Source organism: Theropithecus gelada, chromosome 12, assembly GCF_003255815.1.
Source record: "Theropithecus gelada isolate Dixy chromosome 12, Tgel_1.0, whole genome shotgun sequence".
NCBI lineage: Eukaryota > Metazoa > Chordata > Mammalia > Primates > Cercopithecidae > Theropithecus > Theropithecus gelada.
The window spans coordinates 46,289,964-46,307,742 of NC_037680.1; the positions used below are offsets into that span (position 1 = coordinate 46,289,964).

At 38.1% G+C, this 17,779-nt stretch overlaps 1 protein-coding gene across 1 annotated transcript in view; it reads left to right on the forward strand.

The window, feature by feature from the left end:
• UBR3 (ubiquitin protein ligase E3 component n-recognin 3) overlaps positions 1-17,779 on the forward strand; it is a 229,601-nt gene that overhangs the window by 31,748 nt on the left and 180,074 nt on the right. The window contains exon 2 of the mRNA XM_025403952.1: positions 15,416-15,555. Within this exon, the coding sequence (XP_025259737.1) occupies positions 15,416-15,555 (140 nt within the window). The remainder of the gene's footprint in view (positions 1-15,415; positions 15,556-17,779) is intronic.

A 17,779-nucleotide genomic window follows, 5' to 3' on the forward strand; every position in this document is an offset into this window, starting at 1 on the left:
CTGCTCTAAATCACCATTTAATTATTGGGTCAAATGGATGTAAATTTATACTTTTCATAAATTTTTGCCAAATTGTTCTCATATATAATATGCTAATTTGTACTCCTTCCGTCAGTATGAGAGTATCCATTACTTTACAACCTGGCCAGCAAAGTATGTCATCAAACTTTTGATCTTTGCAAATATGATAGGTAGAAAAAAAGGTGTTTCAGTCTAATTTTATTCCTGTTTTGACCTGTGTGTTATTTAGAGGTATGTTATTTATTTAATTTCTAAATTTGGGGAATTTTTAAAGCTATCTTGTTAATGATTTCCAGTATAATTTTATTGTGAGTTTTTTTTTTTTTTTTTTTAGACGGAGTCTTGTTCTGTCGTACAGGCTAGAGTGCAGTGGCGTGATCTAGGCTCACTGTAACCTCTGCCTCCTGGGTTCAGGTGATTCTTGTGCCTCATCTTCCCGAGTAGCTGGGACTTACAGGCACGTGTCACCATGCCCAGCTAATTTTTGTATTTTTAGTAGAGACAGGGCTTCGCCACATTGGCCAGGCTGGTCTCAAACTGCTGACCCTTCAGATGATTCGCCTGCCTCTTCCAAAGGCTTGGTTGGGACTGGAGGATCGACTTCTAAGATGGGTTACTCACATGGCTGTTGACAAGAGGGTCATTTTCTAACCATGTGGGCTTTTCATAAGGCTGCTTGAAAAACTTCCTTTAATATTTCTTATCACCAGGTATGATGGCAATGAATTGTCCCAGCTTTTGTTTGAAAAGCCTTTTTATTTTTATTTCTTAAGAGACTCGGTGTTGCTATGTTTTCTAGGCTGTCTTGGCCTCCCAAGTAGCTGGGACTGTAGGTATGTGTCAGTCACCATGCCAGCTTGAAGAGTTTATTTTTCCTCAGTTTTGAAGGGTATTTTCTCTGTGTGTTAAGAATTCTAGATTTTCAATGTTGTTTCTTTGCATATAACTTTTTCATTTAGAACTTTTATTTGAAATAAATTTATTTATTTTTGGGACGGAGTCTCTGTTACCCAGGCTGGAATACAATGGTGTGATCTCGGCTCACTGCAACTTTTGCCTCCCAGCTTCAAGTGATTTCTCCTGCCTCAACCTCCTGAGTAGCTGGGATTACAGGCACCCTCTACCACGCCCAGCTAATTTTTGTGTTTTTAGTAGAGACGGGGTTTCACTATGTTGGCCAGGCTGGTCTTGAGCTCCTGAAGTCAAGTGCCACTCACCTTGGCCTCGCAAACTGCTGGAATTACAGGTGTGAGGCACTGTGCCTGGCTTCATTTAGTACTTTAAATCTCTCTCCGTTTTGTTCTGGCTTGCATAATTTTTTACAAAAAGTCTGCTGTTATTTGTATCTGTTCCTTTGTATATAATGAGTCAGTCAGTTTCTTCTGGTTACTTTGATGATTTTCTCCCAATCACTGGTTTTCAGCTATTTAGTTATCATGTGCCTCAGTATGGCTTTTTTTTTTTTTTTTTTTTTTTTTTGAGATGGAGTCTCACCCTGTCGTCCAGGTTGGAGTGCAGTGAGGCAATCTCGGCTTCACTGCAAACTCCTCCTCCCGGGTTAACACCATTCCCCTGCCTCAGCTTCCTGAATAGTGGGGACCACAGGCCCCCACCACCACCATGCCTGGTTAATGTTTTGTATTTTTAGTAGAGATGGTGTTTCACCATGCCAGCCAGGATGGTCTTGATCTCCTGACCTTGTGATCCACCTGACTCGGCTTCCCAAACTGCTGGGATTACAGGCGTGACACACCACGCCTGGCCCTCAGCATGGCTCTTAAAAAAATATTTATTCTGTTTGAGGTTTGAGTATTTTGGATATGCAATTTTAGTTTTTAATGAATTTGGAAAAATTTCAGCCACTAATTCTTTAGATATTTGTTTTGTCTCCCCTCCTTCTCTTTTGGTATTCCAGTATAATGCAAGACCACCTTGTTATTATCCCACAGTTCACTGAGGTTCTGTTTACTTTTTTAGTCTCTGTGTTTTATTTTCGATAATTTTTATTGCTCTGTCATTAAATTCATTGATCTGTTTTTCTAGTGTCATTCTACTGTTAATTATCTGGTGTATTCTTCACTGCCGATATTTTATTTATTTATTTATTTTTGGGACGGAGTTTCACTCTTATTGCCCAGGCTGGAGTGCAGTGGTGCGATCTTGGCTCACTGCAACCTCTGCCTCCTGGGTTCAAGCGATTTTCTGCCTTAGGCTCCTGAGTAGCTGGAACTACAGGGGCACGCTACCACACCCGACTAATTTTTGTATTTTTTTAGTAGAGACGGGGTTTCACCACATTGACCAGGATGTTCTCGATCTCCTGACCTTGTGATCTGCCCGCCTTGGCCTCCCAAAGTGCTGGGATTACAGGCGTGAGCCACTGCGCCTGGCCTTATTTTTTAATCTACAAGTTTGATACAGTTCTATTTTATATCTTCTATTTCCGTCATTATGCTTTCGTTTCTGTCCTTTCTCTTCTTGAACATATGGAAAATAGGTTTGTTAGTCTCATTATCTCCATCACTTTTGGGTCTATGTCTGTTAATTTTTCTGCTGGTTATGGGTGATATTTTCCTGTTTTTGTTTTTTGTTTGTTTTTGCATGCCTAGAAAACATTGATTGTGCGCCAGAATTTCTGCACTTTATGTTGTTGATTGTGGATTAAGTTGTATTCCTTAGGTTTGGATTTTGTTCTGCAGTGCAGATAAGTTACTTGGACTCAGGGCTTATCTTTAAGCTATATTAGTGTGGGTTCAGAGCAACCTTTAGTCTTGAGTGAATTTATCTGCACTGGTAGTACAGTGCCCTTCAGAAGATTCTACGTGATTCCCATATATTTTGAGGTTTCGCCATTCTCGCTGTTGGGAACATGAACTGTTCCCAGCTCTGTGTCATTCTTGGTAATTCTTTTGCCCATTCCTTTGTGATTGTTTTTACCCTAGCCTTGAGTGTTTCCACTTACGAGAGCCAAAATTCCACTCAGCCAAAGACTTAGGGGGTCTGTTTGCATGTCTCCAGAGCTCCCTTTCAGTCCTTCAAATTCTAGCTACCTTAACATCCCTGAGTTCTATCTCTGTTTTCTCAACTCACTGAGGCCACAGGGCTCTCTTTGGGTTCCACCTCCCTTTTGTTGCAGTTTGGAAAGTGCCTCTGAGCAGTAGGTGTAGGTCTGGGGCTCACCTTTTTCTTTCTTTTCTCTTAAGGGTCATAGTCTTGCACTGCCTATTGTCTAATGTTTGAAAACCATTGTTCCATACATTACCTGCCCACGCCCCCCCCAGCATCCTCCCCAATTTTCTAATTAAGATGAGGGAGTAAATTTGCTCCTTGCTACTCCATCTTGACAAGTTTTTTCTCAGTGTGAGTTTTTTTGTCTGTTTTTATTCCTCAGTATAGTTTTAATGTGTTTATTGACTGACTTGAGCATCTTTTCATATGTTTAAGAACGATTGGTATTTCTTTTTCTCATTTTCTCTTGGATTGTCTTAGGAAAAATAGCCCTATATTAGTCAGGGTTCTCTAGAGGGACAGAACTAATAGGATATATGAATATATGAGATGGAGTTTATTAAGGAGAATTGACTCACACGATCACAAGGTAAAGTCCCACGATAGGCCATCTGCAAGTTGAGGAGCAAGGAAGCCAGTGGTGGATCAGTCCAAGTCCCAGAACCTCGAAAGTAGGGACTTTCCAATGGTTTGTTGTAAAGTCCTCAGTGTGTGGCCACAGGCCCGAGAGCCCTTGGCAAACCACCAGTGTAAGTCGAAGAGTCCAAAAGCTGAAGAACTTGGTGTCTGATGTTCAAGGGCGGGAAGCATCCACCACAGGAGAAAGATGAAGTCTGGAAGATTCAGCAAATCTGGTCTTCCATCTTCTCCTGCCTGCTTTTTTCTAGCTGCTCTGGCAGCTTATTAGATGTTGTCCACCCAGATTGAGGGTGGGTCTGCCTCTCCCAGTCCACTGACTCAAATGTTAATCTCCTTGGATAACACCCTCACAGATACACCCGGGAACAATACTTTATATCTAATCAAGTTGATATTCAATATTAACCATCACAAACTCTTTGACCAGTTATGGGTTGCAAACCTTTTTTCCTACTCGTCTTTTCAAAAACAAATGCCGGCCGGGTGTGGTGACTTATGACCGTAAGCCCAGCACTTTGGGAGGCCAAGGCAGGCAGATCACGAGGTCAGGAGTTCGAGACCAGCCTGACCGACATGGTGAAACCCTGTCTCTACTAAAAATACAAAAATTAGCTGGGCGTAGTGGCAGGCACCTGTAATCCCAGCTACTTGGGAGCCTGAGGCAGGAGAATCGTTGGAACCCGAGAGGCGGAGGTTGCAGTGAGCTGAGATCGTGCCACTGCACTCCAGCCTAGATGACAGAGCAAGACTCTGTCTCAAAAAAAAAAAAGAAAGAAAAACAGCCGGGCGCGGTGGCTCAAGCCTGTAATCCCAGCACTTTGGGAGGCCGAGACGGGCGGATCACGAGGTCAGGAGATCGAGACCATCCTGGCAAACACGGTGAAACCCCGTCTCTATTAAATACAAAAAACTAGCCGGGCGAGGTGGCGGGCGCCTGTAGTCCCAGCTACTTGGGAGGCTGAGGCCGGAGAATGGCGTGAACCCGGGAGGCGGAGCTTGCAGTGAGCTGAGATCCGGCCACTGCACTCCAGCCTGGGTGACAGAGTGAGACTCCGTCTCAAAAAAAAAAAAAAAAAAAAAAGAAAAACAGAAGCCCATGGGCATTTATTTTTATACAGAAATTTTTTCTTGTCGATTTTTATGTTTATTAATTTTATGGTTTTTAATCTTTTATGTTTATGTAATTAATAAGCAAAATCTAGTGACTTTTAGATTTTGTCATACTTAAACTGTCTCTTCTACACAATTACTAAGTAACTCTTCTCACACCAAGTTGGGTCTAGCACTCTAACGATTTCACATTTTACATTTACCTTTTTGATATGTTTAGAATTTATTATCGAGGTATAAGATGTGAGGAAGATCCTCCCGCCTACCCCAACTTGACTGGTTTACCCAAATATCTCAGTATCATTTCTCTGATTAAGCCCTGTTTTCTGCATAGATTTGAATTTTACCTTTATTATAAATTCCACATGTATTTGGTTCTATTTCTGGACCCATATTATTTTTCATGTACCATTACCATACTGTTTTGTTTCTGCTTCAAGGTTTCAATGTATATTTACTGTCTTAATAGTTTAATAGGTTTACAACATCTCTATTTTTACTTTCAAGTTTTCTGATCTTATGTGCATGCTGTAATTTAAAATTTTTAGTTTTCATAAAATTTTTTTTTGCTTTTCTGGTACTTTAGGGTCCACTAAATACTATTTAAACCCATGTAGATGGAATTTAAAGTTTTTTCTTTTAGTTCTTACCATTTATCTAGCAGTTTTAGACATAGGATGGAGCTGTACTTTAGTCCTTCCTATGAGAGATGTAGAAATATATATCTAGGAAAATGGCCCAGGAATATGTATAGGTGAATTTGGAACTGAATTTCTGATCTCCCTTTCTCTGCTTTGTAGTTTACTTAATTGTATTCATCGTCATTGTCTATTTCTGTCCTATAGAATGTTAGCTTCCTAAAGGCTGGAATCAATACTTCTGATGATTTTAACTTTAAAATAAATTTTCATCTCTGATAAAGCTACTTGACTTTTATTACTCTTGTTTTTTTTTAATTTTCTTAGCGATTCTTGTTTATTTTTCCGTATAAAGTTTAGAATCAGCTTGTTTATTCCTTACTGTTATTTTCACAGGATCATATTAAATATGTAGATTTGTTTAGGTAGATATCATATATGTTTATGGTATGCCTTTTATGTCATTTTGGCCTGTATCCTAAATATCTTTTGATAATTTTGTTAAAGTTTAGTTAGGTATGTCATTTAATGTTTCTGAGATTTCCCCACCTGCCAGATGAAGGGCACAGATTATATCATCAGGGCGTTTAACATTGGGGGGGTGGTATGACTCTCCAGGAATCTCCATGAATTATCCAAAATTATATGCAGAATAATGTGTATGTGTATAATTTGTTGCAAAATAATGTGTAATGTGTGTAGTAAGTTGAGAATGGCATGTTCTTGCCAAAGAACATCTGTAGGGGAGCTTATTATCTCACATACTTTTCAAATTCTTGAAAAATTTGGTTTCATTATTTGAATTGACCTCTCCTTGCCCTCTTTCTCCCCACCGAATATCAGTAACTTGCAAAGAGAGCACCAGAACCGCCCCACCTTTTGTTTCTTCTCTCCTCTACTTCTCCCACAGTCCAGGAAGTTTGCTTTTAGTCATTTAAATTTGATTTCAGAAGAATCATAAGGAGAGTTTCTGGGGGGTAATGTTGTGTTTCTTGATCTTGAATTGGCGTTGGCGTTTACGTGAGTATGTTCATTTAGTGATATTTTGTTGAGTTGCATACTTACCTTTTAGGCAATTTTTTATCAGTGTGCTTCAGTGAAAAATTTTAAAAAGATGATGTCAAACAAAATATAGAGAAGTCATTTTGTCTACTATTTTTGTAGTTCTATTTGATCATTCTATTATTGCTGTAACATCCTTCCCCACTAAGGACTATTTAACCTTCTTAATCTTGCAAATCTGTTGGGTTCCTTGAAGAAAGTTATCTGTGACCTCTGAACTGCTAATGTGAATGTATTACTTCCTGCCTCATTTTTAATTTGGAGCTATACCAGTTGTCTAGAAAGCCCTTCTCCTGTTCATTTGGGGAGAGATTGTTAATACATGTTTATATGCAGTTTCATTTGTCAGGTCTTTTGACTGATTTTACTGGTGTCTTTTGGTTAGCTTACTTGACTTATTGGTTCTACCTGTAGGCTTAGTCATTGCTGATGAAGTGACATGAATTTTAGGATCAATTTAGGTGTTCTAAATGAAGTAAATTTCTTGATAGTTGAATTGGTACAATCTAAACACACAAAGTAAAAATAGCAAACTTTCTCCCTTAACTCTCCCAGAGCTTTGCATGTCTAGCCTACCTCCTTCATGTCATTTTGGCCTGTAGCCTAAATATCACCTCTTCAGAAAGACCTTCCCTGACAAACCCAATCTAAAGGAGTCTCATGGATACTTTTTATATATGGTGCTGTCAAATACTTTTTCTTTTCTTTTTTTTTTGAGACAGGATCTTACCCTGTCACCCAGAATGGAGTACAACGGGACGATCTCTACTGCAACCTCCTGCGCCCAGGTTCAAGTGATCCTCCTACGTCAGCCTCCTGAGTAGCTGGGATTACAGGTGCACACCACCACATCTGGCTAATGTTTGTATTTTTTGTAGGGATGGGGTTTTGCAGTGTTGCCCAGGCTAGAAATAATTTTGTAGAATTTATTACTATCAGATATTTCCATATTTATTTTCTTGTTTCTCTCTTTCCTCCTCCCTCAGAAAGTTAGCTCCATGAGGACAAGGCCTCTATATTCCCAGGGCCCAGGTTCCAGGCATGTAGTAGCTCTTCAAAAAAAATTTGAACAACTGGGATTATTAAATGGGTCCCAGATTATTATTTAATTGGATGCCCTTAAAATAATTTTGTTGGCTAGGCGCAGTGGCTCACGCCTGTAATCCCAGCACTTTGGGAGGCCAAGGCAGGCAGATCACTTGAGGTCAGGAGTTCGAGACCAGCCTGGCCAACATGGCAAAACCCTGTCTGTACTAAAAATACAAAAAAAAAGCCGGCACGGTGGCTCACGCCTGTAATCCCAGCACTTTGGGAGGCCGAGGCAGGTGGATCATGAGGTCAGGACATCGAGACCATCCTGGCTAACACAGTGAAACGCCGTCTCTACTAAAAAAAGTACAAAAAAATTAGCTGGGTGTGGTGGTGGGTGCCTGTAGTTCCAGCTACTTGGGAGGCTGAGGCAGGAGAATGGCATGAACCCAGGAGCCGGAGCTTGCAGTGAAACAAGATTGCGCCACTGCACTCCAGCCTGGGCGACAGTGCGAGACTCTGTCTCAAAAAAACCCAAGAAAACAAACAAAAAAAATTAGCTAGGCATCATGGCACACGCCTGTAATTCTAGCTACTCCAGACACTGTGGCAGGAGAATCGCTTGAACCCGGGAGGCTGAGGTTGCGGTGAGCCGAGATCATGCCATGGCACTCCAGCCTGGGCAACAGAGTGAGATTTTGTGTCAAAAAAAAAAAAATTTTCTTTTTTGTTCTGTTAATTAATTCTTTGTTCCAGCAAGTCTTTTTCTAGGACTTGATGAAATGTTAATAGTAATTTTAAAAAAGATTTTTTAAAGAGACAGGGTCATGCTATATTGCCCAAGCTGGTCATGAATTCCTGGGCTCAGGCAATCTTCCTGCCTCAAACTGAGTATTATCAAGTCTTTATTGAGCATCTGCTATGTTAAATGGTCAGTCCCCCACACCATGCTCAGCCTGAATTACAAAAACCGGTATTGTTCGTCAGCCTTACAGTATGTTACATCCACATTGGACAGTTCTGCCGTACTCAAACTAGTTGCCAGAGTATGATTTTTTTTTTTTTAAATTTTTTGACCATTAAGTTTTTAATCTCCAGTCTTCTAATACACTTCTGTAACCTCAGTCTCGAAATTACTTAGACCATTCTTACTGTTCCTTTGGCTTAGCTACTTCGTACTGTGTTCAGATTTTTCTTTACTCAGTTGCTCTTTGGAATTGGTTTCTTTCCTGCACAAAGTGTCTAAGGAGAGCTTTCTGTGCTTTCTAATCCTTTCTCTTTCTGCTTTCTAGCTGTCAATTCTTTTAGTACATCCTTCAGTTTTGTGCCCAATTATGTTTTCCTATTCTTCTCTCCTGGCTTTCGTTTCATCCATTTTCTGTCCTTCACATTTATGCTTGCAGGCTTCTTAATTAAGTTGTCTTAGATCACAGCTAGCTCTTTAATCTGTCACACAGGCCAGGTTCTCCTTTATCTTTAAAAGCTTTTACAAAGGCAGGACACGGTGGCTCACGCCTGTAATCCCAACACTTTGGGAGGCCAAGGCAGGTGGATCACGTGAGGTCAGGAGTTTGAGACCAGCCTGGCCAACATGGCGAAACCCCATCTCTACTAAAAATACAAAAAATTAGATGGGTGTGGTGGCGGGCACCTGTAGTCTCAGCTCCTTGGGAGGCTGATGCAGGAGAATTGCTTGAACCTGGGAGGCGGGGGTTGCAGTGAGCCGGTATTGTGCCACTGCACTCCAGCGTGGGCAACAGAGTGAGACTGTGTCTCAAAGAAAAGAAAAAAGAAAAAAAAGCTTTTATGTGAATATAGCTTTTAAAAAGGGTACTTGATTTCTCCAACCTGGGCAACAGAGTTGAGACTGTGTCTCCAAAAAAAAAAAAAGCTTTTATGAAAATATAGCTTTAAAAAAGTGTACTTGATTTTATTTAGATATTGTGTGTCCCAGCTGGAAGAAGTTTTTCGTTGTTGTTGTTGTTTTTTCTTTTGAGATGAAGCCTTGCTCTGTCATCCAGGCTGGAGTGCAGTGGCGAGATCTCAGCTCACTGCGACCTCCGCCTCCTGAGTTCAAGCGATTCTCTACCTCAGCTTCCTGAATAGCTGGGATTACAGGTGTATGCCACCATGTCTGGCTAATTTTTGTAATTTTAGTGCAGACGGGGTTTCACCATGTTGGCCAGGCTGGTCTTGAACTCCTGATCTCAAGTCAGTCGCCCACCTCGGCCTCCCAAAGTGCTGGGATTACAGGTGTGAGCAAATGTGCCTGGACTGGAAGAAGTTCTTAAATTCATTTTTTCTTTTAAATCAAGGTTTGAACCTTAAGGTGTGATGCTTCCTACCCTTTATCATAATATGGCAGATATGGAAAATAGTATTTGGATGGGACACAGAGGCAACTGAGGAGGCTGCTCAGGCTCTGCCTGTGTGTCTGCCTTGAGGACCAAGGAAAATCCGTCTCTCTGCTCTGTCATCTGCTGACCTAACAATTAAAAGCCCTACCTTAAGGGTAGATAGACTTCAGCAGAGTGTGAACATGCTAACTTTTATTTTGCATTTATGTATGTATTTTCTTAAGAGTTGTAACTTTCATTAGATTCTCAAAAGGGTCCTTGAAGCAAAAAAGAATACCAATGATGTTTTAAATTGTGGAACTAAAACCAAATATATGGCATAACTTATTTTTTGTTTTGGGCTTAAATTTTTCCTTTTGATTACAAGGTTGTATATATGTTTGTTATATAAAATTCAAACATTATAGGTAGAATTAACATTGTAAGTGAAAGTATAACATATCATACTCTCAGTTAATTTCTACAAAGTTTGGTATATATTTCTGAAAATATTTTTCTTCTTATATATATTAACGTTTCTTTCCCCTTCTCTAAAATTGTATTTATAGAAGAGATTAAATGTGTATACTTCTATACAATTCATTTCTCACTTCATTTATCTTAGATATAATTATACTTTAGCACTTATTATTCCACCTCATTTTTGTAAAAATCAAAGTATGTTATGGATCTGCCATAGTTTGTTTTACTTTTCTTCTATGATTAAATGCATGCATTTTAAACTTTTTTATATTCTAAATGCAGGTATAATGAACATCTTTGTAAGTATATTTCAGAGTATTTCTGTATAATAAATTCATAGAAATAGAAATGCTAAGCTTGTGTTATGAACATTTAAAATTTTAATGGATATGGTCAAGTGCCAACAAAAACTCGACCTGTTTACACTTCATGTGTACAACAAAAATTTCTGAACATGCTTTCAATGAATTAGTAAAGTGAATCTTTCCTGATCTGCAAGATGAAAAACTTTTTACATTATGAAAATTTCCAAACATATGCAAAAACAGGGCGTTGAACCTTCCTGTGCTAATGATGCAGACTCAACATTTTTAAAGATTTTAGTCACATTCGCTTCAACTGCTCTTTTTTCCCTTTCTCGGAAGTATTTTAAAACAAGTCCCCCAAATCATGTTATTTTACACAGACATGCTTCAGCATTCATCTTTAAAGAGTAGGGAATTTTTTTTTCTTTTTAAGATTTTTAGTTTTTTAGTATAGAAAATTTAAAACATATATAAAAGCAGTCAGCACAATGAGCCTAACTAGTAGGATCTTTTTATTAGGGGAAAAATCCCTTGTTGTCATTTTTGACTGAAAGACAAATTTAAATTACAATCTTTTAAATGAATTCCTTAAACATCAGAAGAGAGTACTTCATTGACTTCGATATCGATCCATATTCTGTTTCATGAACATAACATAATGAAACCTCATTTATCTCTCAGTTTCAACAAGTAGCAATTCAGAGCTGCTCTTGGTATACTCCCATCTACTTCCCTTTATCTCACCAGATTATTTTGAAGGTCCCATATATTAGAGCATTTCATCTGTAAGTCCCTATCTCTGTCTAAAAGACAGGGAATTTACTTTTTTTTTATTTTTTATTTTTATTTAAGACACAGTCTTATTCTGTTATCCAGGCTGGAGTGAAGTGGCGCATGATCTCAGCTCACTGCAGTCTCCACCTCCTGGGTTCAAGTGATTCTTGTGCACACCACCACGCCTGTCTAAGTTTTGTGTTTTTAGTAGAAACAGGGCTTTGCTGTATTGGCCAGGCTGGTCTTGAACTCCTGACATCAAGTGATCTGCCTGCCTTGGCCTCCCAAAGTACTGGGATTACAGGCATGAGCCACTGCACCCAGCCAGGAATTCACTTTTTAGTGATAATCACAGTGCTGTTATTGTCACACCCACATAAAATAATTCCTGTATCATCAAATAAACATGAACATTTTCTTGTATAACCACAATTGCATTATCACACTAATAAAATCAACTGTAATGAACTAGTACCCAGTTTATAATAAGATTCCCCCAGAAAGGAATTTCCTTTGTGAAAGACTAAAAAATGCCTTCCAAAAATTCCTTTCAGAGTCGGTGTGTTAGAATTGGTTTACATATTGCATGTGCTTATTGGGTGTCTCAAGCCTCTTTTTAACCTAGAGTAGCCCTCATACCCCTTTATTCCCCTCTGTCACTGACAGGTTACAGAAACTGGGTCAGTTGTACTGTATAATGTCTCACATTCTCCATTTGTCTATTTGCTTTTTTGTGGTGTCATTTAACATGTTCCTTTATCTCTCATACTTCTTGTAAATGAATGTTAGTTCTGGAGACATGGTGTCATTCAAGTTCAATTTGTTTGATAAGAACATTTCATAAATGGTGTTGTGTGCTTTACTCACATCACAGTGTCTCTGCTTTTTTGTTTTGTTTTGTTTTGTTTTTAAACCTCTGATGATACTAAGATTGATTTTTTTTTTTTTTTTTTTTTGAGATGGAGTCTTGCTCTGTCACCCAGGCTTGAGTGCAGTGGCACGATCTTGGCTCACTGCAACCTCTGCCTCCCAGGTTCAAGTGATTCTCCTGCCTCAGCCTCCTGAGTAGCTAGGACTACAGGCGTGTGCCACCATGCCCAGCTAATTTTTTGGATTTTTTAGTAGAGACAGGGCTTCACCATGTTGGCCAGGCTGGTCTCGAACTCCTGACCTCAAGCAGTCCACTTGCCTCAGCCTCCTAAAGTGTTGGGATTACGGGTGTGAGCCACCTCGCCCAGCAGATTGATAAGGATGTGATAGTTAGATCTTTTTCTTATTTAACCACAGTATTGTTACCACACCTAATAAAATTAACTATAATGAACCAAAGAACTGTAATGAACTGTAAGTAACTGTAATGAAAATTTCCCCTCAAGCTTTCCTCTAATGGCTCCATTGCATAAGTCAGTTATTTCACTAGATACCACAAAATGGTTTCTCCAGTTATTCATTTTTTGTTTTAATAAAATTCATTGCTTTATTAGAGAAAACTGGAACATCTTTCCATTTGTTTATTGGCTCTTTGGTACTTGTTTTGTGAATTGTTCATGACCTTGCTTTATTTTTCTATTGAATTGTTTTATTTTTCTTATCCATTTTTGAGTGTTTGTAGTCATAGATATTAATCTTTTATCTCATTTATATATTATAAATATTTTTTCCAGTTTGTTACTGTCTTCTGTGTAGAAACTTTTGATTTGCATAGTCAGTTTCTTTTCTTTCTTTTGTGGCTTTTGGTTTTAAGTCTTAACTTAGGCTTTCTATATTCTCAGATAATGTAGGAAAATACTTAATTATCTTCCAGGCTCCATTGCTTACATTTGATTTTTAATGTATATGGAATATATTTTGTATATAGTATAAGATAGGAATCAAATTTGCTTCCTGCATTGAAATAATAGTAAATTTTGTCCTAACGTAGTTTATTAAGTCTTCTTCCCACCATATTGATTTGAGATGTCACATTCATCACAAATTTGTATATTCTTTTTCTGGACTTCATTGTTGTTCATTTTAAATTATTTAAGTTTTTTTGGTAGACTGGGTCTTGGTATGTCACCTAGGCTGGTTTTGAACTCCTGGCCTCACGTGATCCTTCTGCCTTGGCCTCCCAGCATGCTGGGATTACAGGCATGAGCCACCATGCCTGGCCCATTGTGGTCCATTGATGTTGGCACATTACCACAGAATTTTAATTAAAATAATTTTGTACTGTGCTTTAAGGTCTAGTTCATTACCATTAACCTTTTTTTTTTTTTAGGCTTTAATAGTATTTTTCACAAATACGCTCTTCCATTTGAACTTTAGAATTAGTTTGTGATTAATTCCATTGGGATGTAAATCTGATGGCATTAAGTCTGGGGGAAACTGTCTTTTATTATTATTATTATTATTATTATTATTATTATTATCATTTTGAGACAGAGCATCACTCAGTCACCCAGGCTGGAGTGCAGTCACATGGTCTTGGCTCACTGCAACCTCTGCCTCCTGGGTTCAAGCGATTCTCCTGCCTCAGCCTCCCGAGTAGCTGGGACTACAGGCACATGCCACTATGCCTGGCTAATTTTTGTGTTTTTAGTAGAGACAGCGTTTCACCCTGTTGACCAGGCTGGTCTCAAACTCCTGACCTCAGGTGATGCACCAGCTTCTGCCTCCCAGAGTGCTGAGATTACAGGCGTGAGCCACCGTGCCTGGCCAAAACTGTCTTTAAAAAAAAAAAATCAATTTTTCTGTTTAGGAATATGGTTTTTCTCTGTTCATTCAGATCTTTTATATTTTACAGCTTAAATAGCTTCTCTAACTTTCTACTTATTTCTAGGCATTTTATATGTTTAATGTGGTAACTATATGTTTGGTCACAGAATAACTTATTTGTGATTATTTGGATATTGACTATAGAATAGTTTTCTTCAGGGTGGAGCACAGTGGCTCACAATCCCAGTACTTTGGGAAGTCAAGGCTGGAGGATTGCTAGAGGCCAAGAGTTGTACTTCAGCCTTGGCAATGTAGCAAGACCCTGTCTCTACAAAAAGTAAAAATAAAAAAAATTAGCCAGGCATAGTGGTGCATGCCTGAGGTTGAGGTGGGAGGATTGCTTGAGCTCAGGACTTCTAGGATGCATGTGGGTGGCAAAGCAAGACCCTGTCTTTAAGGGGGAAAAAAAAAAAAAAGAATAGTTTACTTCATTTTTGCTCGAGCATACCAATCATACTTGAAAATGAATATAGGCCAAGCGCAGTGGCCTGTAATCCCAGTGCTTTGTGGGGCTGAGGTGGGCGGATCACCTGAGGTCAGGAGTTCAAGACCAGCCTGGCCAACCAACATGGTGAAACCCCCTCTCTACTAAAAATAAAAAAACTTAGCTGGTGAGGTGGTGCACACCTGTAGTCCCAGCTACTTGGGAGACTGAGGTGGGAGAATTGCTTGAACCTGGGAAGCAGAGGTTGCAGTGAGCCTAGATTGTGCCATTGCACTCCAGCCTGGGCAACAGACTAAGACTCCTCAAAGAGAAAAAGAAAAAGAAAAATAGAATGAATATAAACAAGATTAGAAGGAATGTATACACTTAAACATAAAAACTTTTAAAATAAACTTCAAGTTTTTGTATCACTTACCTATTCATTAATGCAATAAGTTAGAAATAGGAAAAATGTAAATGCTTTGGAAGTGATCAACTTGTACTTAATGGTTTAAAAGAGTGGAGGTCATAAAGTGGTACTTGAAAGGAATAAATTTCAGTTAAAAATGTGCTCTGTAATGAGAGTTTCTTTTTGTATTCTAGTTGGAATTTAACTATTAATAGTATGGTCTTTTCTTGGGAAAAATATACCTGAGTGCCATTTTTATATAAACACTGATTAAAATTACATTTTTTTAACCTGGTACCTTAAAAATCATAAAGAAGGATTTACTGGCCTGTATTCTATTTATGAATATTGTAAATAGAAATAATATATTTTTAACTGATTAGACATTACTGTTAATTTTTTTCTTTTTCGTATTACAGGTTTTGCAAAAGGCATCAAATTAAATCAAGTTCAAATATTCCCTGTGTCCCTAAAGACTTACTGATGATGTCTGAATTTGTTCTTCCAAGATTTATATTTTGTCTTATTCAGTACTTAAGAGAAGGCTATAATGAACCAGGTATGTTTTAATCTACTTCTTATTAGTACTCTTTTTAAATTATAAATTTATGAACTTTTAGCATTAATTATGAGGTGAATTTTTTCAGATATCATTTTTTTGCTTAACATTTAAAAAGAGATGACTATACGGACTGAATAGAAACACACTAAAGATAAATTATATAACCTTATAGATACGTTGTAGTTGACCTAGTTTCGTGCTTTCTGCTTCTGGGGTCATAAATGTTTTTGATCAAACTTATTTGAGCTTTTGCAGATGAGGAAGTAACCATTTTGTGGGGTTAACGTGACTTTATTTACAATAATATGATAAATCAGAATTGAGAATTCCTGGAAATGTTTGAATTTAACTTAGATTTTAGAAGATAAAATGTTTTATCACCTTTTTTTTTAGAGGTCTGTATATATTTTTTCTTCATGTATATTATATAGTAACTTATGATAGGGTCAAATTGCTGACTTCCAGATTACTGGTAGAATATATGGGTATGTAATCATCATGTTAATATTTAAAAGAGAAAATAAATTACAGGTGTTCTTCTTACTTTTTAAGATTTAATCACAATCTTGATTAACATACTTCAGTTAGGTAAATATTTGGATTTAGGTATCTATTAAAAGTTCTCAGTCTGACATTGTGAATTATAGATATTCATTAGTAGTATGAATCAAATTTATTAACTTTTTATGATTTTTTTACCTTTCTAATGATAACCTGCATTTCTTTTCTATAAGAGATTACATTTTGCATTATTTTTAGAGTTTTAAAATTATTTAGTACTATAAATAACTTTATATTCATTTTGAAACTGTGGCACACATTTTCATCTTCTATCTCCATCCTTAAAGTGTAGGGGTATGTTATATAATATCCTCATTTCTAAAACTGTCTTGTTATCTTTATTGTGAGCAAACCATTATACTTCCTTATTTGTACATTTAAAACAAAAACATACAATCCTTTGTTAAGTACTTCTACTTAATAGAGAATATATCTTAAAATACAGAAAAATAAGCTGGGCATGGTGGTTCATACCTGTAATCCCAGCACTTTGGGGAGCTGAGGCAGGAGGATTGCTTGAAGCCAGGAGTTCAAGACCAGCTAGGCAACATAGAGACCCTGTCTTTGCAAACATTTTTAAAAGTTAGCTAGGTGTGGTGGTGGCACGTGCCTGTAGTCCTAGCTACTTGGGAGACTGAGGCAGGAGGATCCCTTGAGCTCAGGAGCTCAAGACTGCAGTGAGCTATGATTACATCGCTGCACTCCAGTCTGGGTGACAGAGTGAGACCCTGTGCCCCACCCCGCCCCCCAGAAAAAAAAAGAAAAGAAAAAAGAATATATAGAGAAAAATATTATTTTGATTTGGTTCCAAATTACTGTCTCTTCGGAATGAAGGAACCAGTTACTAGCTGGGTTATTGAAATAGCCTTCTGCATTATTTCTTATATACTAGTTAGCAGACTTTTTTGGGAATTTATGTTTTGTATTACAGGTGTCCTATTTTAGAAATAGAAATTATTTGTTATAAGAACCTTAAAGCTTATCATTAGTTTAATCCAAGAGTACTTCACACGAAAGTGTGTTATATTTTTGTTGACATAACAGTTGTAAAACATAGACAACATAGGTACATAGCTTTTTAATTATCTGTTATCTGAAAATATGAAGGGAAAAATGGAAGCATTTTTTATCTAAAGATGACCTGCATGAATGTAGGTTCATGGAAGTTTCTTCCTTATATTACTACTACTGCTCAGCATTAATTTCTGTCTGTGCAAAAAAAATTCTGCCTTTTTTTTTTTTTTTTTTTTTTTTTTGAGACGGAGTTTCGCTCTTATTGCCCAGGCTGGAGTGCAGTGGTGTGATGTCAGCTCACCGCAACCTCCACCTCCCGGGTTCAAGTGATTCTCCTGCCTCAGCCTCCCAAATAGCTGGGATTACAGGCGCCTGCCACCACGCCTGGCTGAGTTTTTGTATTTTTAGTAGAGGTGGAGTTTTACCGTGTTGCCAAGCTGGTCTCACAAGGTGATCCACCACCTTGGCCTCCCAAAGTGCTGGGATTACAGGCGTGAGCCACCGTGCCCAGCCAAAATTCAGCTGTTTGTGTGTAGAAATTACTGTTTAAAATTAAAGAAATTAAAGAAAAGACTTGCAATAACCAATCCAAGGTAATGAAAGCTCAGAGATCTTGTGGTTTCCCAATTTCTTTCAATTCTGTTTC